We start from the raw sequence: 26,334 nt of genomic DNA on the forward strand, positions 1-26,334 counted from the left end.
TAAGGCAAAATACCATCCTGTGCATAGTGTATATTTGTACAGTTTGTGATTTTATACTTGGAATATGGAAATGTTTCTTTTTTTTTAAAGGGATTCATGTCTACAGTGTTAAAAAAAAAAAATCTGTTCTTTCAGTAGTTTTCCATTTGACAGAACAGAGCCATTTACAATTTTAATGTGTACATTTTGTGGTAATGTGAACAGGAAAGTATATGGTAAAGTCCTGGAAGGTAAGTCCTGGTAATGTGAACAGGAAAGTATATCTCACCCAGGTTCCTCAACTGGGTGAGGTAAGTAAGATCCAGAATGGACTGGATTTTATTTGACTGGGGAAGGTAGGCTTGGTAGAGAAACCTCTCCAGTCCACCCCATTCCAGGGCATGTTTTCCCCTAGCCTGAGGGATCTCCAGGTGTAGCCATCTGCGATCATTGAGGGGAAATAAAAACCTGTCCCAGGCTGCCAGTCTGGGGGAAGTGATGTCTGGAGATAAGTCCAAGAGGCTGGCTACTGTCCTGACTAAAGAAAAACCTGATGCCCTGTGTGACCTGTGTTTTATAGGTGAGGCAGATACTATCTGTATTAGTTAGTGCTCAGACGAGCTATATTTGTTTTACGTTTTTTGTTGCCGAAAGTGTAAAGGCTATTTATTTCTGCTGTTTGTGTCAAAATAAAGTGGAACCTGATTTGAACTATATCCTGTTGTCGGCACCAGAATCTGTCACCGCTGCCCTGCTTCAGAGAGCAATCCCTGACAATTTTTATATTTATTATCAGCCCATTTTTGAAAGTTCTTCATTGTTTTCAGAGCATATATTATAGAGCCCATTTTTGTTTTTTCCTCCAAATGTTCCAATAGCCATAACTTTTTACATTTTCCATTCATATAGCCATATGAGGGCTCATTTTTGGGGGGATAAGCTGTACTATTTAAGTGCACTGTTGTTGGAAAATGGGAAAAAATTCTTTGTGCGGTTAAATAAAAATAAAAAATACTATTCTGCCAAGGTTTTTGGGGTTTCTACATCACTGCGTTCACTGTGCGCTGAAAATTACATAACGTTCTTAGTCTGCAGCTCAATACAAATCTGGCAATACAAAACTTGTGTATATATATTTTTGCCTTTTACTACTTAAAAAAAACACCTTTAAAAAAAAATCTAAAATTTCTTTGCATTGCCATTTTCTGATAGCCATAACTTCTTTATATTTATATTTTCTTTTCCATTACGGCTATCAGCGCACAGAAAATGTTTATTACTATTTTAATAGTTCAGACATTTTCAGATGAAGCGATACCAAATAAGTGCAGCTGTACTAGAGCGCAGCATAAAGGGAGGCTGCCATGATAGGTTTGGGGGATGAGGAGACGTCAGGGGAAGTCGCAGGCTAGATGAGGGCAGTGAGAGCTTAAGTGGGGAGGAGGTTGGGTTAAGGTAGAGGGGTGGAGCTGTAGGGTTTTTAAGGAAGTGAAGCGGGAACCCAGGCGCCATTTTAGGTGGAAAAAGCTGAGGTAGAGAGAGGTAGGCTGAGGGAGGCGGCAGAGTCGCGCGGCCCGGAGTGGTTGGAGGCGCAGGTGTCGGGCCTGCTTGGTGGGGAGGCAGCGGGCACGTCTAACTCGGTGCCGGAGGCCAGACAGCTGCGGTGGGTATGGCCGCCGGCGTGCCTTAGCCCGAGTGAAACCCCATGGGCTCGGCGCCGGACTGGGAGCCCCTCCAGGGACCCTCCGCACCAGGGAGGCACGTCAAAAGCTCCAGCGTCGGCCTCCCAGCTCGGGAGGAATCCCGCAGTACAGCGGAGCTCAGAGCAGGGCAGGGGTTCCCGCCCCCTGCCTTCCCCAGCGTGCTGCGATGGACCAGGACCTGCAGGATCCCCCCTCAGCGGGGGAGGGGAGGCCTGCGCGGCATGGGAGCGAGAGACATTGCGGACATGGGGCTGGGCTGGCAGCTGGTCGGCAGGGGCCCAGGCCTTGGGACACAGAGGAGGATGCGGCAAGCACTGGCAGGCAGCAGCGGGAGGAGGAGCCATCTTCACCATCGTCATGCGCACCCAGCACCGTGGAGGCTGGGGTGCGGGGATCCGGGTCAGCAGTGGTGTTGGCGCAGGAGGACGTCTCGTTGCTGAGGATGGATCGGCTGGAGTCAGGAGTGACGGCTGCAGGGTTCACAGTGCCTGGGCAGCCAGGTAAGACCTCTGTGGGACCTTCACATGCGGTAGTTAGCACCCCTGGGGGGGTGGGAACAGGGGTGAGCCACGGGGAGTTGGTTGGGGGGCTGAGTCAGTTGAGGGATTGTCTCCGTTGCCCGCTTGGGGGGAGGGAGGGGCCCCTACGGTGCCGGCGAGGGTTGAGCCAGGGGTTGTTAGTACGCTGGTGCGGGGGGGAGTCGGTATCGGTGCAGACCCAAGGGGAGGGGAGAGGAGCGGCGGAAAGTTGATGACTCGGAGCAAGGGGAAGTATATGTCTGTTTAGAGGGCCCATTGGGGGCGCATTTGAAGCAGGAGGCGAAGGAGCATATTTGGAAGGGGGATTATATAGAGATTTTTCCTTGTTGCCCCTGGAGAGATTTAAATTGGATAGGACGTGGCGGGAGGATGGGAAAAAAGAGGAGGATGAAAAATGCATGTATCGTCTGATTCTGCGTACCTTCTCCAACTGGCTGCAGGCGTTTGCCATTCTGGCAAACGTCATTGGGAAAAAAAATCACTGGAGTGTTGCTCCGTGCTGTTTTGTTACATGGACGCGATCGGGGAGGGGGTATGGGGGCGTGGTCTGGCTTCGTTACGAGGAGCAGTTTAGGCAGAGGAAAGCAGTCCGCCCAAACATGCGGTGGGACCACAAAGATATTGGTTTGTGGATGCGGGTGATGGCGCCAGGGCGGTCCTTTCGGGGGACACAGGTAGCGGGGCACAGCAGTCGGGGATGTCAACGGCTGCGGCGAAGGCGGCGAAGGGTTTGTGCTTCCTTTTTAATGAAAGGAACAGTAAATTCCGGGCGAAGTGCAAGTTCAAGCACGAGTGCACTTCATGCGGCGGGGCTCATGGGGCGTCCAGATGTTTCCGAGGGGAGAAGCCAAGAAGGAGGGAATCTAGTAGAAAAGGGTTTGACGCCGGTACCGGTGGAAAGGATGGAGCCGTTTTTAAATAGGTATCCTGTTCGGTCTGCGGCTCAGTTATTGTTAGATGGTTTTAGGTTTGGTTTTCGTATCCCGTCGGACCCGGGGCCATCACCTTTTATGGGTAGGAATTTGCGCTCGGCAGGGGAGCATGCGGAAGTAGTGTCGGAGAAGCTGGCAAAGGAAGTGTTGTTGGGGGCGAATGGATGGTCCATTTGAGGCTCCGCCGTTCGGTGATTTTAAGGTTTCGCTTTTGGGGGTGGTGCCGAAGAAGGAGCCGAACAAGTTTTGGCTGATTCATCACTTGTCATTCCCAAATGGTGCGTCAGTCAATGAGGGTATTGATCCTGAATTGTGTTCGGTAGTCTATACCTCGTTTGACGCGGCTGTAGCGTGGGTGCAGCGTTTGGGTCCAGGAACTTTGTTGGCAAAGACAGACATTGAAGCAGCTTTTCATCTGCTCCTGGTGCATTCGGAGAGCTTACATCTATTGGGGTGTTTTTGGGATGGGGGGGTTACGTGGATAGGTGTCTGCCGATGGGTTGTTCCTTGTCGTGCGCATATTTTGAGGCCTTCAGTTCCTTCCTGGAGTGGGTGGTGGTGGAAGTTTCGAGTTGCAAGTCAGTCATCCATTACCTGGATGATTTTTTGTGTTTGGTTCCGGCGGATTCGTGGGTATGTCATCTGTTGCTTTCTACGTTACAGTCGGTGTTTGTGTCCTTTGGGGTACTGCTCGCATAAGGGAAGACGGTTGGGCCTACGACTGAGTTTTTTGGGGATTGTTTTGGACACGGTGGCCATGGAGTGTAGGTTGCCGGAGGATAAGTTGTGGGATTTGCGGGCTTAGGTCGACAGGGCAGGTAGGTTGGTTAAGATTCGCTTGAGGGATTTGCAATCGTTGTTGGGGAAGTTAAATTTTGCATGTTGCATCATGCCCATGGGCCGAATATTTTGCAGGCGGTTATCGGCTGCGACCGCGGCGCATCACTTCATTCAGTTGGGGCGCGAGCTGTGAAGGGATTTGGAAGTGTGGGCTAGGTTTTTGTCAGAGTTCAACAGGAGGGCGTTGGTTTTGGGGGATGCGATGGATTTTGATTTGTTTTTGGACGTGGCGGGGGAAATTGGTTTTGGGGTCTACTGCAACGGGCAGTGGTGCGCGGACCGCTGGCCTGAGTCGTGGGGGGTAAGAGGTTGGGTTCGGAATATGGCATTGTTGGAGCTCTTTCCAATTGTGTTAGCATTGGAGTTGTGGGGGGATAAGTTTCGTGACAAAAAGGTGAGGTTCCATTGTGACAACATGGGGGTGGTGCAGGCAGTTACTAATTTGTCTGCTTCATCCCCGCTGGTGGTTAGGTTGTTGCAGCATATGGTATTGCGTTGTTTAACGTTGAATGTGTGGGTGGTAGCGGTTCATGTGCCGGGGGTCTCTAACAGTATTGCGGATGCTCTTTCTCATTCGCAGTGGGAATGCTTTCGGCAGCTGGCGCCAGAGGCAGAGGTCACCGGGTTGGAGTGTCCGGGCCTGCTGTGGGAGATCTTGGAGGTACTGTGAGTGGGTTTTTCAAGGCCTCCCTAACGGACGGTATGTGGGCAGCGTACGACGAGGCTTGGGATGGCTTGGTGAGTTGGTGTGGCATGCTGGGGGTGGGGGTGGATGCGGGGGAAGTTCCATTGGTGTTGTTTTTGGGATGGAGGAAGGAAGAAGGGCGGTCGGTGGCTCAGGTAAATAGGTGCATGTCGGGATTGGCTTTTGGTTTCAAGTTGCGAGGGCTAGTGGATTGCACCAAGGCTTTTTTGGTTCGGCAGGTGTTGAAGGGTTGGCGGTCCAAAGATAGGCGCCGGCCGGTGTCTTTCGAGTTGTCTGTAGCTCTTGGGGGGAGGTAATGTTGTTCAAGGTGGCGTTTGCGCTGGCCTTTTTCGGGGCATTTAGGTTGGGGGCGAATTAGTGAGTAGGAGCGTTAGTTGTGCCAGGGGGTTGTGGGATGGGCATGTGGATATCTTTCATGATAGGGTGGTGGTCAGGATACGTAGGTCAAAAACGGATGAGGAGGGTCGAGGGTGTTGTGTTTGCTTGTTTGCAGTGCTGGGATGCGCGATGTGTCTGGTCATTTGCCTGCGGGAGTATCGCTTGGGTATGGGAGAAGGGGCGGCCCCCTTTTTGCAGCATGCGGATGGGTCCTTTTTATCCAGATTTCAGTTCCTAGCGGTTTTGAAGAGGTGTTTGGGGGGGTGGGGTTGGATCCACGGTGTTACACGGGTCACTTGTTCCGGATTGGGGCGGCAACGGAGGCAGCCTGTCGGGGTATGAGTGAGGAGGTCATTAAGAGGATAGGTCGGTGGGAATTGAGTAGGTTCCGATCCTATGTGCGTTTGGGCGGTCTGTAAAGGGTGCGAGTTGCGGGCTTCTGGATTAATGTGGTTGTTATGTTTGTTTCGTTTCAGGTGTTTCCCCAGCCTTGGTGTGGATTATCGGGCATTCGTTTGTTTTTTGGGGGGCGTTACGGGCCGATGTGCGTCCGAACGGTCGTCAGCTGGGCTTTGACAGGGAGGTGTCGGCCATCCGGTGGCTGGGTTACCGAGGTATGTTGTGGGGGGGGGGGGGTTTGAGGGAGGTTCACCTCTTTGTGCAGCTGGACCGGCCTCCGGATGTATTGGTGCTGCATGCTGGAGGGAACGACTTGGGCATAAAGCCGGTGAGAGAATTAATTCGGGACATTAAGTTTGACCTGTTACGGTTGTGGTCGTTGTTCCCCGGGATGGTAGTGGTGTGGTCGGACATCATTCCTAGACAGCGTTGGCGGGAGGCACGATTGGTGGAGAGGATAAACAAGGCCCGCATTAAAGTTAACAGGGCGGTTGGAAAATTTGTGGCACGGAATGGGGCGGTTGTGGTACGGCATTTTGAGTTAGAGCCCGGAGTGGGTGAGTTTTGGAGGGAGGACGGGGTCCACCTCAATGCAGTGGGCATTGATCTGTGGTCGTTGGGTCTGCAAGGGGGGATCGAGCGAGCTTTGGGGGTGTGGAGGGGTGCGCAAGCTTGAGGTAGAAGGTCAAGTTGCGCGTCTGTGGCGGTAGGAGGTCCTGGAAGACGGTGGTAGGGCTTGGTGTTTGTGGATGGGAGGGCCTCAATTGGTGGGGCTGGACTCCCAGGGTTGGAAAGTTGGTTGGTTTCAGTGGGGTGTCCATCACTCGGTGTCTCCGAGCTGGAGTGATACGGCTGGAGGCAAGGTGGATTGAGCCGGGTGTTTGGTGCACCAGCTGGAATCGGGGCTTCTAGGACCTCCTTCGCCGGGTCTAGGTATATAATATATGTTACATGTTATGTTTCTATTAATAAAAGGCTGCTGTGGCCATTTAATTCCAATATTCGGCTTTGTGTCATATTTGGAGGGGGATATGGTAACTAGGTAGGGTTGGGGAGTGTGAGGATAATGGGGAGAGAATAGAGGACCCGAGGGAATTCCCCAATAACCTAATCATGTTGTTTTTTTTTTGTTTGTTTTTTATATATATATTATATGCAAAATTGGGAAAGGGGGGTGGTTTAAGCTTTAACATTTTTTTTTTTTTAGTTTTACAGTGACAACTTCTAACCCCCTTAGGGATCTTTTGATTCCTTGTCCTATTCAACATAATATTAGGTTGATCTATTAGGGTAAATAGAATTTTGACGCGCTCCCTGGTGAGCTGTGCCTTTTGCACAGAACAGCAGGAAGGTTACCATGGCAGCCATGGGAAGTTTCAAAAGTGTCCGGGTTGCCATGGTAACTGATCGGAGCCCTGCAATTTCACTGCAGGTACTAAGATCAGAAGGCACAGGGAGCCGTATCCCTCTACCTTACCTCACAGACTCCGAGATCAGTGTTGATTGTGGCATCTCAGGGGTTAAATGACGGGGTTTGGCGGGATCGCCATTTCCCGTCATTGCGGCCGAGTGTCTGCTGAATGATATAGCCAGAACCTGCCTTTTGTGGAGTGGGCTCACTGCAGCATCCTGCCTCATACATTCCCACAGCCACCGTGACATACAGGTATAACTGATTTATAGTGATTTTGTTACAAATTAATTAGTAACGACTCAAACCTCTTGTCGATGTTTGGCGAATCGGCCAAATCAAATTTTTCTACACTTGGCTCCTCTCTACCCGAGACCATAACTAGTAATTGGTTCTAGTGTCCTTAAATGTCATCCCAAAATAATAAAAAAACAGTACAAGATAAATAAGAAGAAACTTAATACAGAAATAGAAAGTCAAAGCCATCACCTCACATTATCACTTGACTGCATTGTCCATGGACCCTCGACACACATCTACACTTGTCACATTTAATTCAACAGGTTTCATATAGAGGTAGACAGACAGAATGAATGCACACATCGTATTAATAAGTTGCTTTATTTTTTTTTTGCTAGGCCTTTGTGCACATTACAAATTGAAACGTCTCAGATTATGTTACTGCAGAAAAGAATGAAATGAAGTTTTTCTGTTACTATCATAACAAAGATGAAGCTAAAGCTTTAGGGTACTTTCACACTTGCGGCAGGACGGATCCGGCAGGCTGGTCTCCCTGTCGGATCCGCCCTTCTGCTTTTTCCTGTATCACCGGACCGTCGCTCCGTCGCTCCGTCCCCATTGACTATAATTGGGACGGGGGCGGAGCTCCGGCACAGCATGGCGGTGCACGGCGAAAGCCGCCGGACTAAAAAGTCGGACATGCAGGACTTTTTAGTCCGGCGGCTTTCGCTGTGCACCGCCGTGCTGCGCCGGAGCTCTGCCCCCGTCCCCATTATAGTCCGGCGATACGGCGAAACAGCGGAAGGACGGATCAGTCAGGGAGACCAGCCTGCCGGATCCGTCCTGCCGCAAGTGTGAAAGTACCCTTACATGCTGACATGTAAGATGAAGCTATGTGACTTTTTGCATTGTATCTTAATCAATGAGATAACTAGCAATTTGTTTCACAGCCAACATGGTCTCCTGGCAGGTTGGTTCTATTTCATGCTCAGGAAGCAAAAAATCATAATCACCGTCATCAGGCAACTCGAACACAAATGAGTACTTAATGCCTTCATCATATGCCCAGTCAACAGAGGAGCCACAAACTGGATCTGGAAATAATAAAAGTTGAGTTAATAAAACTGATAGAAGATAAAACTAGCAAGATGTAACTTTCAGATGCTTATGCTTTCTCAAACCAACTGCAGTATTTTACTTACTGTACTAAATGCAACATGGCATTAAAATGTTGGTACTGTAGTTGCTCCTTACCAAAAGACCACCTGCCACATTATCAACATCTACCGTTACCAACTACTTTAGCTGGTTGTTAAAGGGAGTCTGTCACCAGGAAATTCACTCTTAACATAGTCACAACTACTTGTAGGGGGAAGCTCAGCTGAATGTAACTGATCCATTGTAACAATGCCTATACTTATAGGCAAACCGGACAAGAATAGGACATGTTCTATCTTTTTTGTGGGGCTATGGAACGGGCATACGAAATGAATGAAATTGGTCCGCATCCTATCCGCAAAAAAAGCATGAAACGGACACGGAAACAAAATACGTTTGTGTGAATTTAGCCTTACTTGCGTGGTACCTTTTGCTGATACTGCCATCCAGTTCTTTTTTTTTAAATACCCCTCACCCCTGGCCTACTGTGCACCCCAGAAGTTTTCGCACCTAGTATGTTAATACTGAGTATTGGTACAGGGAGGAGACACCAGGGTTTCTCAGTGGGCGTCTCCTTCTCCCTGGTTGTGTCGTGGTCCGCTGCGATTGGACTGCGGCACAGCCAGGGAGAAGGAGACACCCACTGAGAAACCCTGGTGTCTCCTCCTCACTGTACTGAAGCTCAGTATTAACATGCTTTGAGTGAAAACTGCAGGAAGCACAGCGGGCATGTGAAGGGTTTTTAAAACCAAGAACAAGGATAGCAGTATCAGCGGAGGGTACCCCACAAGTGAAGGTACTTAATTACTTTAAAAACATATTTCATGAGGCAAACAGGTTTCCAGGCACTAAACTTAGAAGGAGGGCAGAATATATGACAGTCTAATTACAAGTCATTAAGTGTAACACCTTGATCTTTGCCACCTCACCAGGAGTGCACACAAATCTCACAGGGTCCCATGGCAAAATTTTATATGGGCCTCCCCTGCCCACCTAGTTTTCCAGTACGCATGTGTCAAACACTTCAAAGCTATGCAGAAGACGAAGCCAAACACCCCAGATTTCTGATGAAGAAAATGTATTTAAAAAGTTGTCATAACTGGTATAAATACATTGATAAATCCCCACCATACAGCTCTCAATAATTTATTCCCTTCACATAGTACATTACAAAACTGGCTTTCTGCAACCACCACCAGGTGGAGCTCAGTGCATAGGTATTTGTACAGTTGCTGATATTATTTCTTTGCATTGAGATCCCTCTAGTGGTAGCTGCATGAAAATACAGTGCTTTCATATCAGGAAGAGAGGGAGTTCTGCGCTAGACCCTTGCTCTCTCCAGGCCATGTCGCAGTTGCACGGTCTGCCTCCTTTGAAGGTAACCCACTGCACCTCACTTCCCGACCCCCCTTGTTCTCAGAGAAAGTCAAGTTTTTACCCTGTGCTGTGAGATTATTATAAATATTGATGTTCTTCTTTATAGTTGTGTTTTATAGACAATATAAACTCACAAATTGTGGAGAAGATTGGTCCATATTTATAGGTGGTGTTGTATAGACTGTGGAGCGCTTTCGCTGCAGACTTGGCTATCCGATCCTGTTAGAGAAATAATGTGAAATATTGAGAAATTCTGGACTAAATTTACTTAGCTAAATACTCAAGAATTCTGGGTTAATTTGTAACATATACTTGCATACATGCTTTGTATAATATTTGTTATGTATTTAAGATATTTTTGCACCTCCATCCACAAAAGGCTAAGCAGAGTGGCATGGCCTGAAATACTCCAGTGGGCCCCAAAGCTGCTCCAAAATCTTGGAGTAAAATTTGTGTGCAAAATAAGTCAACCAATTGATGGTGTCAAATTAGTCAAAAACTTCTGTCTAGAGATGCACCAAATTTATCATCCAACATGAGCCACTGTAGTAAATGTAGTAAAAGTGTACAGCATGTAAATATTATATGGGATTGGTAAATCCGCCCTATAGGGCAGATATTTGTCATACTGCAGCAAAAATCGAAATATGTACATGCTATTGCCTAAAGTTGGTGCCAAAAGAAGCAAGGAGACTCTTTACTCTTGGGTGACTGATAGTGTCAGTATTAAAGAAGTATTTAAGATGTACCATCAGCATATTGCCATTCATGATTTTCTATTGCAAAATGGCTGCAGGTTCCCATCTCCAGCTTATGAAGTATATCTTTTTACATTGGTGATTTTAAAATTTGGCGTTATATATACAAAATGTAATAGAACTCACTCTGTGGCAAAAATACTCAGATTTAATAGTAAAATCAATAAACAATAATACAATAAAATGATAATAAAATACAGATAAAATATTACAATAGTAGAATGGTTGGTCGACCAGTTTAGTAACGCAATCCACCTAGACAAAAGGGCATATCTCAGTAATATAATAGCAGTGTCTTAAATGAGATTAAACATAATACTAAACTGTGAATTAAATATAAGAATATAAATCCTGTGAAAATAAACGGTGCAATAATGTGATCAACAATATTAATAACATATAAAAAATATAATGTGATAAATGTGATGAGGTGATGGGACACCTAATAAACTATGCAAGCCAAAAGAGTTCCTCCCATAAAGATGGATGGCCGCAACCGAAGATGACCAAATGAGCCGTTGAAATGTCTCAGCTTAATAGCTGTATCGCTTTCAGTAGTGGCAATTGAATGCCTAACTTTGTTGCAAAAGGTAAACTTTCCTGGGTGTGGAGTCTTACCTCCTATGGCAGTATGTTACTGCTGCACACGTGTGAAGTCGTCCACTTGGTGTTTGTTTGAAAATGTCGGGACTCCGCTGTACGAGACGCGCTGACGTCCGCGCTCTCATAAGTGCTGCTTGTAAGGCAGTGACGTCTGATCTCGCGGTATTGTGAGTAAGACTCCCGTCCAATCTCTCTGTCCGCTTCAGACGTTAAACAGCAGTGTAGTTATCCCAGCAAAAGTAATTTTCAAATGTCTCTTAGCGCATGGCCATGCGAAAATTCTTTCTGGAGGTTATAATGAAGTATCGCCCAGACGCGTTTCGGGACTGTTCCGGTCCCTTCCTCAGTGGTAATGGCGGACACTTCTAAACCTCCTCCTTTTTATACAATTACTTGGTAGATGACAAATCCCGGTTGAACAATCCAGGCAGGAATGATAATATATAATTATCGCCATATTGCGGTTTGGTTGCGTTTTTCATGCGGTTTTTTTCAAGGTAGTGCGTTTTTTATAAAATTAGATTCTACACATTATAGTACATCTATATATGCGATTAAAACTCATAGAATTAAAAGACATATCATTAAACACTAAAATGGCATCACTTATAAAAATGGTATTAAATATAGTATAAAATAATATAAAAGTTGATCATATGGTATCTTGACAATAGAATGGAATTCATATGGAAGAAGTTGGACTGGGTGAGGGTCCCAAACCAGAGGGCGAGTCCCAGTGCCGATAAACGGCCTAACTAGGGACTCGACATCGGGGATGGGGCCCCCACCTATTAAATAAAGCCGAACAATTCCATCTCTGAATTCAACCCATACGGTATTAGAGAGCCAAACTCATAAATCTGTCTGGATTCGGCTCTGGACATTCTATAAATTAAATCTCCCCCTCTCCAATGTTTGTCAATCTTCTCAAGGCCAAAAAACTGTAAATTCTCTGTTATGCTTTTCTTTATAGTGTTTGGACAGTGAGTGTTTTTCATATCCTTTTTTCACATTGGAGATATGTTCCCTAATCCTTGTCTTCAGGGGGCGTTTTGTCCGGCCTATATATTGACGATTACAGGGGCACTGGATCAAATATATTACCCCTGATGTGTTACAAGAAATGCAATCGTCAATGGTCCATCTATATTGGTTTTGGGTTGAATGGACTTCTAGGGTCTTCCTCGGTGTAATGCTGTTCTTACACCCTATACACCTTCCACATTTATAAAATCCCTTCATTTTCATGAAGGAGCTCAAGGTGGAATTTTTCTGAATTTTTTCTGGCACTGATGGAGCTACCTTCAAGCCTAAATTGGGAGCTCTAGTGAAAGTGATTTTTGGTGTATGTGGTAGAAGGTGTCCTATTACTTTGTCACTTAACAAATATGACCAATGTGATCTTATCATTTTCTGAATTCTTTTGTAGTTATTGTTGTACTGGTTTTTCTTTAAAGAATTCTTGTCGGTCTAGTTGTCTTACAGTACTTAGCGCCTCATTGATTATACCTATGGGATATTGTTTGTCCTCAAAATAGCCCTGCATCTTTTTTGCTTCCTCCTCAAATTTTGCGTCTTCCGTACAATTACGTTTAATACGCCTGAATTGTCCCGTAGGGACATTAATTAACCACCTCGGAAGGTGACAACTTGAGAAGGGAATATAATTGTTAGAGGCTGTAGGTTTTTGAAAAGTACTGCAAGAATATTTCTCATCTCTTGTTTCTACTAATAGATCTAAATATTCTGTTTTATCTTCTATTTTTGAGGTAAAGATCAGACCTTTATCGTTATTATTTATACATTTTAAGAATTCTTCCAATGAAGTCCTATCCTTCCTCCAGATGAAAATGACATCATCGATGTAGCGCCGCCATAGGACCAGGTCGCCACCCAGCTTGGGATCAATCTGATCCATCTCCCAATCAGCTAGAAACAGATTGGCATAACTGGGGGCGAACCTGGTACCCATGGCGGTGCCTCGATGCTGTAAATAATAATCTCCCTCGAAGTAAAAGTAATTATGTTGTAAAATATATTTAATAGCCAACAAGATAAAATCAATCTGAGTCTTATCTAAGGAGTCATCTCCAGTCAATTGTCTCTCAATTGCATCCAGTCCCTGTTGGTGATCAATCACCGTATACAGAGACTGGATATCTAGTGTCCCCATGATCCAGCCAGGCTCCACCTTCAATTTCTCCAAGATGTTTATAATATGTGTAGTATCCTTCACATATGACTGGGATTTCTTCACCAGTGGTTGGAGATGTGTATCAATATATCTGGATAAATTTGATGTGATGGAGCCTATCCCAGAAACTATGGGGCGTCCGGGGGGATCTTCTAAGCTCTTATGGATTTTGGGCAAACAGTAGAATGCTGGTAAGCGTCCCTGTGTGCCCAATATAAAATCAAATTCTTGTTGGAGAAGTACCTGATCTTGTAACCCTTTTTCACATAATAATTTTAATTCTTCTTTATATTGGATCAGTGGGTCCTTCATTAACTTCAAATAGGTTTTCGTATCCCTCAACTGTCTCCAACATTCATTATTATATTTGGCAGTATCTAATATTACTGTTGCCCCTCCTTTATCTGCTGGCCGTATGGTAATAGATTTGTTTTTCTGCAATTCTTTGATTGCTGAGGTTTCTCTTGGGGTTAAGTTATTATTACCCACTCTGCCTCTCATTTTCCTCAAATCTCCCTCCACACATTTTTGAAAAGTGGCCATCTCTTTACTAATCTCATTGCGTGGATACATTTTGGACTTATTTTTCAACGTTGTGTATTGAAACATACTAGAAGACTCACTCCCTTTAGTTTGCAAAGGATTTTTTTAAAAATGCTTCTTCAAGCAGATTTTCCTAATAAATTTTTGTATCCCTATATAAGTAGAAAATTTATCTATCTGTATAGTAGGGGCATATTTCAAACCCTTATTCAGTAAAGAGATTTGTGGTTCTGTAAGAGCAATAGGACTGAGGTTCACAATAACATTCTTATTTTTATTTAATTCTAGTGATGTTTCCTGTGTCTCCCTTCTCTTCCTTTTGCTCCTCCTAGTTTTCCTTCTTCTGACGGTTTGTAATACTGGGATCGCTTGTCGTTTATCAGTTCCTCGTTCGATCTCCCGTAATGTTTCCGGGGTAGGGGAGTGTGATGAAACTGTTCTTCCCTCAAGTTCTAGTATTGGGGGTCTTTGTGTCTCAGGTTGTAGTTGTGAGTTACCGATTGTTGGGGATAGTGGTTGGGTGAATAATCTCTCTGTCTCATCCGCGTTTTGTGGTGTGCAGGAGTATGGTCTAAAAAAGGATGTTCCGATAGTACATCATATCTGTTGTTTATCGATATATTATGTTGTATCTCCCTATTTTCCTCTTGTCTATTTAACCCTCTATCCTCATTAACATATGTATGTGTCTGTGAGGAATCAATCTTATAGGCATTATTATGAACATTATCTCGGTATCTACTTCCCTGAGTATCTGTATATTTTTTAGTTTTCTTATTTATAATATCCGTCTCAGTTTTATCTAGACCCTTACAAATTCTCTCCTGCCACATATTAAACTCGTCATTTTTTGGGATCTTGTCCAATTGTTCCTTTAACTTTTCTATTTTCTTATTCAGATCCTCTAATAATTCTGTTCTCCTTTTAACAATCAGATTCATTAGAGCAATAGATTGAGAATGCAAAAGGGTACTCCATTGGTTCTCAAATGATTCATTGAGAAGATCTTGAGCTGGAATTTTTGTAATCTGTAACCCTTTAGGTATTATATCATTCTCAATATAGTGCTGTAACGACCTTATTTCCCAAATTTGTCTCAGCTGTTTTTGGAGCAGACCTTCTAGTTCTCTGAAGGTAGTAGCTACGGATTTATCTCCTTCTGTGGGTGAAAGTTCATTAGCTAAAAATCTATAGGATTCTGCCTTAAGCTTCTTATTCTGAATATGATGCCACAGATCCATCTATCCCCAACAATCGGTAACTCACAACTACAACCTGAGACACAAAGACCCCCAATACCAGAACTTGAGGGAAGAACAGTTTCATCACACTCCCCTACCCCGGAAACATTACGGGAGATCGAACGAGGAACTGATAAACGACAAGCGATCCCAGTATTACAAACCGTCAGAAGAAGGAAAACTAGGAGGAGCAAAAGGAAGAGAAGGGAGACACAGGAAACATCACTAGAATTAAATAAAAATAAGAATGTTATTGTGAACCTCAGTCCTATTGCTCTTACAGAACCACAAATCTCTTTACTGAATAAGGGTTTGAAATATGCCCCTACTATACAGATAGATAAATTTTCTACTTATATAGGGATACAAAAATGTATTAGGAAAATCTGCTTGAAGAAGCATTTTTAAAAAAATCCTTTGCAAACTAAAAGGAGTGAGTCTTCTAGTATGTTTCAATACACAACGTTGAAAAATAAGTCCAAAATGTATCCACGCAATGAGATCAGTAAAGAGATGGCCACTTTTCAAAAATGTGTGGAGGGAGATTTGAGGAAAATGAGAGGCAGAGTGGGTAATAATAACTTAACCCCAAGAGAAACCTCAGCAATCAAAGAATTGCAGAAAAACAAATCTATTACCATACGGCCAGCAGATAAAGGAGGGGCAACAGTAATATTAGATACTGCCAAATATAATAATGAATGTTGGAGACAGTTGAGGGATACGAAAACCTATTTGAAGTTAATGAAGGACCCACTGATCCAATATAAAGAAGAATTAAAATTATTATGTGAAAAAGGGTTACAAGATCAGGTACTTCTCCAACAAGAATTTGATTTTATATTGGGCACACAGGGACGCTTACCAGCATTCTACTGTTTGCCCAAAATCCATAAGAGCTTAGAAGATCCCCCCGGACGCCCCATAGTTTCTGGGATAGGCTCCATCACATCAAATCTATCCAGATATATTGATACACATCTCCAACCACTGGTGAAGAAATCCCAGTCATATGTGAAGGATACTACACATATTATAAACATCTTGGAGAAATTGAAGGTGGAGCCTGGCTGGATCATGGGGACACTAGACATCCAGTCTCTGTATACGGTGATTGATCACCAACAGGGACTGGATGCAATTGAGAGACAATTGACTGGAGATGACTCCTTAGATAAGACTCAGATTGATTTTATCTTGTTGGCTATTAAATATATTTTACAACATAATTACTTTTACTTCGAGGGAGATTATTATTTACAGCATCGAGGCACCGCCATGGGTACCAGGTTCGCCCCCCAGTTATGCCAATCTGTTTCTAGCTGATTGGGAGATGGATCAGATTGATCCCAAGCTGGGTGGCGACCTGGTCCTATGGCGGCGCTACATCGATGATGTCATTTTCATCTGGAGGAAGGATAGGACTTCATTGGTAGAATTCTTAAAATGTATAAATAATAACGATAAAGGTCTGATCTTTACCTCAAAAATAGAAGATAAAACAGAATATTTAGATCTATTAGTAGAAACAAGAGATGAGAAATATTCTTGCAGTACTTTTCAAAAACCTACAGCCTCTAACAATTATATTCCCTTCTCAAGTTGTCACCTTCCGAGGTGGTTAATTAATGTCCCTACGGGACAATTCAGGCGTATTAAACGTAATTGTACGGAAGACGCAAAATTTGAGGAGGAAGCAAAAAAGATGCAGGGCTATTTTGAGGACAAACAATATCCCATAGGTATAATCAATGAGGCGCTAAGTACTGTAAGACAACTAGACCGACAAGAATTCTTTAAAGAAAAACCAGTACAACAGATGGAAGATACATTTTTAAATATAAGACTAATTCTCCCATTTAACAATAACTACAAAAGAATTCAGAAAATGATAAGATCACATTGGTCATATTTGTTAAGTGACAAAGTAATAGGACACCTTCTACCACATACACCAAAAATCACTTTCACTAGAGCTCCCAATTTAGGCTTGAAGCTAGCTCCATCAGTGCCAGAAAAAATTCAGAAAAATTCCACCTTGAGCTCCTTCATGAAAATGAAGGGATTTTATAAATGTGGAAGGTGTATAGGGTGTAAGAACAGCATTACACCGAGGAAGACCCTAGAAGTCCATTCAACCCAAAACCAATATAGATGGACCATTGACGATTGCATTTCTTGTAACACATCAGGGGTAATATATTTGATCCAGTGCCCCTGTAATCGTCAATATATAGGCCGGACAAAACGCCCCCTGAAGACAAGGATTAGGGAACATATCTCCAATGTGAAAAAAGGATATGAAAAACACTCACTGTCCAAACACTATAAAGAAAAGCATAACAGTAACCCAGAGAATTTACAGTTTTTTGGCCTTGAGAAGATTGACAAACATTGGAGAGGGGGAGATTTAATTTATAGAATGTCCAGAGCCGAATCCAGACAGATTTATGAGTTTGGCTCTCTAATACCGTATGGGTTGAATTCAGAGATGGAATTGTTCGGCTTTATTTAATAGGTGGGGGCCCCATCCCCGATGTCGAGTCCCTAGTTAGGCCGTTTATCGGCACTGGGACTCGCCCTCTGGTTTGGGACCCTCACCCAGTCCAACTTCTTCCATATGAATTCCATTCTATTGTCAAGATACCATATGATCAACTTTTATATTATTTTATACTATATTTAATACCATTTTTATAAGTGATGCCATTTTAGTGTTTAATGATATGTCTTTTAATTCTATGAGTTTTAATCGCATATATAGATGTACTATAATGTGTAGAATCTAATTTTATAAAAAACGCACTACCTTGAAAAAAACCGCATGAAAAACGCAACCAAACCGCAATATGGCGATAATTATATATTATCATTCCTGCCTGGATTGTTCAACCGGGATTTGTCATCTACCAAGTAATTGTATAAAAAGGAGGAGGTTTAGAAGTGTCCGCCATTACCACTGAGGAAGGGACCGGAACAGTCCCGAAACGCGTCTGGGCGATACTTCATTATAACCTCCAGAAAGAATTTTCGCATGGCCATGCGCTAAGAGACATTTGAAAATTACTTTTGCTGGGATAACTACACTGCTGTTTAACGTCTGAAGCGGACAGAGAGATTGGACGGGAGTCTTACTCACAATACCGCGAGATCAGACGTCACTGCCTTACAAGCAGCACTTATGAGAGCGCGGACGTCAGCGCGTCTCGTACAGCGGAGTCCCGACATTTTCAAACAAACACCAAGTGGACGACTTCACACGTGTGCAGCAGTAACATACTGCCATAGGAGGTAAGACTCCACACCCAGGAAAGTTTACCTTTTGCAACAAAGTTAGGCATTCAATTGCCACTACTGAAAGCGATACAGCTATTAAGCTGAGACATTTCAACGGCTCATTTGGTCATCTTCGGTTGCGGCCATCCATCTTTATGGGAGGAACTCTTTTGGCTTGCATAGTTTATTAGGTGTCCCATCACCTCATCACATTTATCACATTATATTTTTTATATGTTATTAATATTGTTGATCACATTATTGCACCGTTTATTTTCACAGGATTTATATTCTTATATTTAATTCACAGTTTAGTATTATGTTTAATCTCATTTAAGACACTGCTATTATATTACTGAGATATGCCCTTTTGTCTAGGTGGATTGCGTTACTAAACTGGTCGACCAACCATTCTACTATTGTAATATTTTATCTGTATTTTATTATCATTTTATTGTATTATTGTTTATTGATTTTACTATTAAATCTGAGTATTTTTGCCACAGAGTGAGTGCTCGCTCTTCTATTCTATTACTCCTTCTTACATTGAGGTGAGGCGTCCTCAATTTTAGCTTGCAGCACCGCATCATCCACTAACAGCAGTGAGCCGCGACATTCTGTTAATATATACAAAATGCTTTAACAAAAATGGCAGTGTTGTCCATATCAAATCACATTTTATGTTTACAAGCCTGCTCTGGAAAATGAACGCTGAAATCTAAATGCAATAAAACTATCTATTAGGGTAGTTTTTTGGGTCAGGGTGCTTATTGCTTTTATGGGCCAGGGTGCTCACCATGAAATCTTTTTGTTATTGTCTAACAAAAATAGGACAACCCCTTTTAAACCAGTCACAGTAAATCATAGTAGTCCTGCTATTTAGTAAAAAAAAAACAACAACTGGATAACTTTTCTGTTAACCTCACTAAGTGTCTGTTGTAGTAAATAATAAAAGCCATGTAGTGCCTTTTCCTAGAACTCTACATGTGTGTTTCCTTAGTTATACCCCTTATCACATAGACCGGGATTGTCGAACGGTGTGTTGTCTTCCTGGTGCTCGAGTTCAGCACATCGCAGATTGGGTTGACAGATTACTGGGAGGGGCTGGAGAAGATCCAGCAGTCATGGTCCATATTGGAACCAATGACAAAGTTAGGGGTAGGTGGAGCATCCTTAAAAAGGATTTTAGGTCACAAGCTTAGGGCAAGGACCTCAAAGGTAGTGTTTTCCTAAATACTACCTGTACCTAGAGCCACACAAGAAAGTCAGCGGGAGATTAGGGAGGTAAATAAGTGGGTCAAGAACTGGTGTAGGAAGGAGGGGTTTGGGTTCCTGGAGAACTGGGCCAACTTCTCTGTCGGCTACAGGCTCTTTCGTAGGGATGGGCTGCACCTCAATGGGAAAGGGGCAGCTGTATTGGGGGAAAAGATGGCTAGAAGGTTGGAGGAGTGTTTAAACTAGGGACTGGGGGGGAAGATAGTGCAGATAGAGACTGAGGCAAGGTAATGGTACTGGAGGAGGAATGGAGGAATGGAAGGAGGGACTAGAACAGTTCAGAAGGAAAGGTGTAGGGTAAAAAATATGCATAAACCTCTTAATTGTATGTATACTAATGCCAGAAGCCTGACTAATAAAACTGGGGAACTGGAATTAGTGATGCGTGAGGAGGACTATGATATAGTGGGAATAACTGAGACATGGCTGGATGATAGCTATGACGGGGCAGTTAATGTACAGGGTTACTGTCACGAGAAGGGGGTGGGGAAAGGTGCAAAACTGACTTCACCCACACCTATGTCCCTGCCTACTTGCACTTACAAGGCACTTACTAGGTAACGGAGTGCAACTGGGCGGTGATCCCTAACCTGAGTAAGTGCAGGAGAGACAAGACAGACACACAAAGTAGTCAAACTAGCAAGGTCTAAACCAGGCGGTCAAGGCGGTACCAGGGGGCAAGCAGAAGCAAAGTCGGTGCACAAATCGGGAGTAAATACCAGGAGAAGCAACTTAGACACAGGATGCAGGCGAGGACAAATCAAAGTCTAGCAGGAGTCAAATACCAGGAGATGCAACTGGACACAAGGAGCAAGCGAGGGACGAAGTAAAAAAACTAGCCGAGATTCAAATGCCAAAACAGCAATGTCACAGAGGAAGATACACAAGGTATAGGACTTTAATCACAGGCAACCTGTGGCCAGCAGGCTGCCTGTTAAATAGAGGCGGTAAGGAGTCATGTGACATGGACAGCGTCACATGACTCGCCCTTCTGCATACAGCTGAGTGCCAAGTGCCCAGCTCGGCGCTCAGACTCCTCACAGTAACAATGGGAGCAGAGGACACTGGCCACGCTAAGGAGGCGTGCACGGCTGGGTCCTCCCCGCCCACGGTTGCTCTGGAGATGAGGACGCAGCGCACGTCCTCGCTCTGAACTAACCGCAGGGCGCCCCGGCGCTGCGGGGAAGGAGCGCGAAGCCGGCGCCCTGTGACAGTTTCTGTGTGTTTAGAAAGGATCGCCATAACCGGAGAGGGGGAGGAGTCTGCTTGTATGTAAAGTCCTGTCTAAAGCCCACAGTCCAAGAAGATAAAAGTGAGGGACATGAACATGTGGAGTCACTGTGGGTAGAAATACATGAAGGCAAAAACAATAATAAAATACTAATAGAAGTTTATTATAAACCACCTAGTATACCAGAGTCCACAGAAAATCTACTACTAAACGAGATAGACGAGGCGGCAAATCATAATGAGGTTGGTATTATGGGGAACTTCAACTACCAAGATATACACTGGGAAACTGAAACCTGTACATCATAAAGGAAACAGGTTCTTAGCAATAACCAAAGACAATTACCTTTTCCAACTGGTCCAGGACCCGACTAGAGGGACAGACATACAGGACTTAGTATTAACCAATAGACCTGACAGAACAACAGACGTGCAGGTTGGGGGACACCTGGGAAATAGTGACCATAAAGTAATAACCTTCCAATTGTCATTCAAAAGAGTGTTTCTTCAGGGAGTAACAAAAATACCAAACTTCAAAAAAGCTAAATTTAGCCAACTAAGAGAGGCCATAGGCCTAACTAACTGGGACAAAGTCCTCAAAAATAAAAATACAGCCAAAAAATGATATATTTATAAAAGCATCCTAAAATCTAATTGTGAGAGGTAAATACCTTATGGGAATAAAAGGTTAAGGAACAAGAAAAACAATGTGGATACATAGAACTGTAAAGAAAGCAATAAATGACAAAAAGAAAGCATTTGAATCACTAAAACAGGAGGGTAGCGAGGAAGCACTCAAAAACTATAAGGAAAAACATAAATTATGTAAAAAGCAAATAAAAGCAGTCAAACTAGAGACAGAGAGATTAATTGCCAAAGAGAGTAATACTAACCCTAAAATGTTCTTCAATTATGTAAATGGTAAAAAAATATAAACCTTTACAGAGTAATGAGGGGGGAGTTGCAGAGAGCGATGAGGAGAAAGCAAAGCTATTAAATATATTTTTTCTCCACTGCATTCATTGAAGAAAATAAACGGTCAGATGAAATGCAGAATGTAAAAGTAAATTCCCCATTAAAAGTGCCCTGTCTGACCCAGGAAGAAGTACAGAGGCATCTTAAAAAGCTTAATATAGACAAATCGCTAGAACCAGATGGCATACATCCCTGTATACTAAGAGAATGAAGTACTGTCATAGCCAGACCCTTATTTCTGATATTTACAGACTCTATACTGACAGGGAATGTTCATAGAAAATGTGGTGCCAATATTCAAAAAGGGTCCAAAAAAAGAGGCCAGAAACGATAGGCCTTTAAGTTTAACATCTGTCATGAGAAAACTGTTTGAAGGTTTTCTAAGAGATGCTATCTTGGAGTACCTCAATGAAAATAAACAAATAACACCTTATCAGCATGGCTTCATGAGGGATTTGTCATGTCAAACTAATTTAATCAGTTTCTATGAGAAGGTAAGTTCTAGACTTGACAGCGGTGAATCAATGGATGTCGTATATCTGGACTTCTCCAAAGCATTTGAAATTGTACAGCATAAAAGGTTAGTATATAAAATGAGAATGCTTGGACTGGGAGAAAACATCTGTAAGTGGGTAAGTAACTGGCTCAGTGATAGAAAACAGAGGGTGGTTATTAAGGGTACACACTCAGATTGAGTCAGTCACTAGTGGGGTACCTCAGGAGTCAGCATTGGGCCCTATTCTCTTCAATATATTTATTAATGATCTTGTAGAAGGCTTGCACAGTAAAATATAAATTTTTGCAGTTGACACTCAACTGTGTAAAGTAATTGACATGGAAGAGGACAGTATACTGCTAGAGATGGATCTGGATATATTAGAGGCTTGGGCAGATAAGTGGCAGATGAGGTTTAACATTGATAAATGTAAGGTTATGCACATGGGAAGGAATAATGCAAGTCACCAGTACATACTAAATGGTAAAATACTATATACTATTATATACATTAATTTTTTCACCTTTTTCTCCCATGTTGTCATTTATATATTTGGAGGGATATAATATCCCTTTTGATCACGCTTTTTAGCACTTTTTGAGGTACTATTATTTTTTATTTACTGTCACTACTCACTCTTTCTATTATCTTTCATGCTACATTCACATTATTATTAATTTTTCATTTCACCATTTATGTTAATTATATTCTTCCTCATCATCATTCCTTGTTTCTATAATCATGCATTTAAACACTTATTGGATTTATATGTATTTATTTATATTATATTTCAATCATGTTCTCAATTATTATCATGTCTCCAATCACTGTTCATAATTATCATCATGTTTATTTTAATTATGGTTTCATTGGTCTTATATTATGTTTATGGATGTATTATAATACATATAAGTACATATATAGATGTACTCATTGTACTCTTTTTTCTATATGTGCATATTGTCTTTATGCAAGATATGCCGCATTAATGTATATAATGTATATATATGTAATATCTTTTACTCCAGTCTTTGTGTTTGTTCCAATCATGTCTTTACGATGGTTCCTCGACTCTCCTCCCCCTGTGTGATGCGTGCGCGCGTCATCCAGTGCCGCCTCCGGCACCTCGCGTCCGTGTGTCCTCACGTCGGAGCCGCCCGATCATGTGATTTTGTCACATGGTGAGGGCGTGCCGGCTGGACTCGGTTTTCCTTGGATTTTATCGCGCCATTACACATACACACCTGGGGACGAGTGAGTATTGATCCTCCTATTGGCTGTGGGAGTCTTTTTATACTTGATTCACAGTGATGGCGCTACCCCTTGACGAAGGTACGCCGAAACGCGCGTTGGGGTAATGCCACCCTGGGTTCTTTTGCACACGGTTCATTCCAGGTGAGCCCCTGCCTCCTGCTGCCCTCCTTAGTTTACCTGACCATGTCATTCATTTGTACTTGGTCCCTAATTGTTTGGGCTGCATTATATTTCTATCTTTACCCACTATTTGCATACCATTTACAGGTTACAAGTGTACAAATACACATATTTTACTGTGTTACCACCAGGGTATATTTTGGTTGTAGAAGTTGTCCAGTTACACCTTTGTGTCCCAAAAAAACTGTAGCAAATTTTAATAATTGTATAAATAAGAGTATTTTACTGCGTCACCAGCAATGTATATTTTGGTCGCAAAGGTTCTCAACTTGTAATTTTCTTGGGGAAAAAGATGCCAAGTCTCTTCATTTACTAATAAGGCTATTCAACACAGAAGATGGAGTCATCCCACTAAGGCCTCATGCACATGGCCGTTGTTTTGGTCCGCATCCGAGCCACCGTTTTGGCAGCTCGGATGAGGACTTATTCACTTCAATGGGGCCACAAAAGATGCAGACAGCACTCCATGTGCTGTCCGCATCTGTTGCTCCATTGCGTGGCCCCGCAAAAAAAATATAACATGTCTGTAACGGATCTCCTGGCAACCCGACCGGGTACCTCCGTCGATAGATGCTCCTAGTGCTTTCCGAGGACTCCAAGCACTCCACTTGACACCGTACGCACCGCAGACCCCACGAACCGCCGAAGCTTGGTTGAGGTGTCGCCGTCTTCTACCCACCCTGGACCTACGCAGGGCTCCAGGCTCCAGTGGGTGAACCTCTCTTAAATCCAGAGAGCAGGAACAGCTCTTACAAGAGCTAGTAGTTATGCCAGGGGAGTATAGCAAATCTTCAGCGTATAGAAATCCTCCAGTGTCGATCAGTTACCCAAACACCAGCCTCAACATGGTAAAGGGTAAAAACAGGAACTCTTTATTTGAACACACAAGCATTGATTTATACACATCTTCCAACAAGGTTACCACCCACAGGGTTTTGTAAAAACAGCCAATAACCACGTACAATACACTCAGACACTCCCACACAAAATCCTCCCCTCTGCCTGTGATACAATTACCTCACACTGGGTTGATGCAATCATCACAGGCAGGAGAATACACAATAGTCTTCTGTCCTGGAGACAACCGAGACGTAATTCAATTATCTCTCAGGACAAAGGGACATCGCCAATACACACAGAGAGACAATGGAACAGACCTCACTACTCAACGTATACAATGTCCCACCCTTTACAATACACATAGACATTTAACATCTCAAAATGGCACGAATTAGACCAGGGGTTCAAGTTAGTACAAGTCCTTTGTGAACAAAAGAGGCCTGGCTGATGAGAGGGCCCGTAATCCAGGAGCAGGAGGCGGGCAAACAGCCCCCTCCAAAACACCGTGGCAAAGTGGCTTTCGCCACAATGTCCTATTCTTATCCGCGCTTTCCGGACAAGAATAGGCATTTATATTGAAGGCTGTTCGTGCCGTTCCACAAATTCCAGAACGCGCACGGACGCCATCCGTGTTTTGCGGACCGCAAAACACACCACGGTCGTGTGCATGAGACCTAAAGCAGACAAAATTGTTCTCCGCAAGTGTAGTAAACATTACATTTCTGAAAATAAATGAGGCATGGATCTGTGAGGATTTTCACACACCTCAGGCTGATGTCAATGAATAAATGTGCCATTGTTGACAGTGGATATTTATCGCCAGCCCAGTGATGCCACTGCTGCTGTTTGACTGTCCATCCATTTGACCTATCTGCTGCTTTCACTACTGCCTCTACTAATATATCCATACACAGCCTCACATCACATGCCTTGTACATCAAGTTCCATATTGTGCTGCTACTATTGACTCTCCTGCTGTCCATATACAGCCACACATTTTCTGTCCATGAGGTTCCATACTGTACTCCTACTGCAACTACTGCCATCAGGATTAGTGATGAGCGGCATAAGCAATATTCAAATTCGCAATATTTAGCAAATTTTGGGCCAAAAATTTGCCATAAATTAGCAAATTTGAGAATTCATGATCTTCAGTCATTATATACTTGATTGCGAAAATTGGCAATGTAATATATTCGAGAGAAAAATTCTCGATTAGAATATTCGCGATCAACACTAAGGGGTAGGCAACTTTCCTATTGGTTGCTAGGAATGTTGCCAAGTGCCGATATTCGTGATAAATTTGCAATTAGAATATTTACAATAGGTACATTTAATAGGTACATTTCCTATTGGTTGCTAGGGATGTTGCTAAGTGTCGATATTCACAATAAATTCGTGATAAATTTGCGATTAGAATATTCGCGATCAACACTAAGGGGTAGGTAACTTTCCTATTGGTTGCTAGGGATGTTGCTAAGTGCCAATATTCACAATAAATTCGCAACAAATTTGCGATTCGAATCTTCGCAATCAACACTATTCGCAAATACGAATATATAGCACTATATTCTAAATATTCGGGAATTCTTGAACTGGCGATATTCGCGATTAAAATTTGCGATTCAAATATTCGCGCTCAACACTAATCAGGACTACTACTGTAACTGTACATAATCTCACATCTCCAGTGCATCAGGTTCCATACTGTACTTCTGCTGCCATGTTTACTATTGCCGCTATTACTAACCCTACACAGCTGCACATTTCCTGCCTTGTCCATCAAGTTCCATACTGTACTGCCATT

The 26,334-nt window shown here is 43.3% G+C and overlaps 1 protein-coding gene across 2 annotated transcripts in view; it reads right to left on the minus strand.

The window, feature by feature from the left end:
• Positions 1–7,957: 7,957 nt before the first annotated feature.
• Positions 7,958–26,334, minus strand: part of LOC122935819 (mast cell carboxypeptidase A-like) — a 68,950-nt gene continuing 50,573 nt past the window's right edge. Inside the window, exons 10-11 of one of the 2 annotated variants that reach the window (XM_044291719.1) lie at positions 9,797–9,881; positions 7,958–8,221 (exon numbers count right to left, since the gene is read on the minus strand). In XM_044291719.1, the coding sequence (XP_044147654.1) occupies positions 8,043–8,221; positions 9,797–9,881 (264 nt within the window). In that variant the 3' untranslated portion in view covers positions 7,958–8,042. Of the gene's footprint in view, positions 8,222–9,263; positions 9,350–9,796; positions 9,882–26,334 lie in introns of those variants that run through there. The other variant, XM_044291720.1, reaches the window with a different exon arrangement.

Source organism: Bufo gargarizans, chromosome 4 (genome assembly GCF_014858855.1).
Source record: "Bufo gargarizans isolate SCDJY-AF-19 chromosome 4, ASM1485885v1, whole genome shotgun sequence".
Classification (NCBI taxonomy): domain Eukaryota; kingdom Metazoa; phylum Chordata; class Amphibia; order Anura; family Bufonidae; genus Bufo; species Bufo gargarizans.